Source organism: Trichinella spiralis, assembly GCF_000181795.1.
Source record: "Trichinella spiralis strain ISS 195 chromosome Unknown Scfld3176, whole genome shotgun sequence".
NCBI lineage: Eukaryota > Metazoa > Nematoda > Enoplea > Trichinellida > Trichinellidae > Trichinella > Trichinella spiralis.
In genome coordinates, this window is record NW_003530115.1 from 1 (window position 1) to 1,304 (window position 1,304).

The 1,304-nt window shown below is 34.2% G+C and overlaps 1 protein-coding gene across 1 annotated transcript; it reads left to right on the top strand.

Annotated features, from left to right (window-relative positions):
* Positions 1 to 92: 92 nt before the first annotated feature.
* Tsp_15901 (conserved hypothetical protein) lies at positions 93 to 434 on the top strand (the record flags this gene model as incomplete). The annotated part of the gene is made up of 2 exons (XM_003368072.1): positions 93 to 182; positions 221 to 434. Coding segments are annotated over exons 1-2 (304 nt in total), but the record flags the coding sequence as incomplete, so codon positions are not given.
* Between the last annotated feature and the right edge of the window lie 870 nt (positions 435 to 1,304).

Sequence of the window (1,304 nt, forward strand, 5' to 3'; positions counted from 1 at the left end):
TAGTTTCAGGTAGGCATAAATGCGTTACACAGTATTGTCTAGTAATATAAGACGATTCGTCTCATCTCAAGAAGTATGTCTTTAATTAAATAATGGCTCCACACTGTGATCCAATGCTGACACCAACCCCCATCTTGAAACGACACCTGTTGGCGATGAACAACCCCTGGATTTGTCACTCCGTGCCCAACGAACGACAACCCCGTTGCTAGATGACCAGACTAAGCAATCGAAACACCACCACCAGAACCACCAGCAGCAGCAGCGGCAGCAACCAGAGCTGACCACCACGACGAATGACGACAAGGAGGCTTCCAATTTGTTAGCATTTGTCCAACGCGAAGGCCAGCGGATTACGCAAACAATGCAACAAGCCAGGCTTGTTCCTTCGTACGGTTGTGAGCTTGTTTCGCCAACAGAGACTAGAGTATTATGTGAGTAGGTAAGTTTTAGTATTTTGTAAGTAGAGATTTTGTTTTTTATAGATGAGTGGTAGTGTTCACACTGCGGTGTTGCTTATCACATGCTTAGAATGTATAATTGAAAATTTCAGCGCGTAACTGTTGAGATGCTTGCATCCTGAAGGACAAATGTTGTATGACTAGCAAGTAGTTTTTTTACAAATTTGTATACTTAGTAATTAAGGAACAACGATGCACTGTTATTTGTCTTCAATTAATTTTTTATAATATGGCTGTATTATATCAATTTTGTTTAACATGCTTTACTTTTCAGCACACTTGTTTTGCAAATATTTTCAGAATCAAGTTTAGATATAGATGAATGAAATTGCTGCATTCTTTGGTAACTATCCGTTATTGAGCATGTCGTCTTTTCACAAAGATTCGTAATCACGATAATAAATACGTCATCACAAAGCACTATTATTAGTTGATGCCGCTCAGTTTGGCGACGTATGTACATTATATTTTTATAAATTATGAAAGTTGTAAAGTGTAAATTTTGAAAAAACTAGTGTATGAGAAAAATTATAATTTTGACAATAAATAATAAATTATTATTAAAAACATTTTTTTCTGTAAAATTATTAAGCATAAAATATTGAAACAAATTCATGAACTTAAAGTGCCCCAAAAGTGTTTATCTTTTAATATAAAAAAGAGGTATTATGTTCAAGGAATATTTTTCCAATGATAAACAAATGATAAATTTAGGAAGATTATGTCAAAAATAAAAGAAATAAAGTGTAAATGTTATGTGGTAAATCTCTAATTTGTCAACTGACCAAGCAAATGTACTATATATATTTTTACCAGGAAAGGGTTATTCATGTAGGTGAGCAT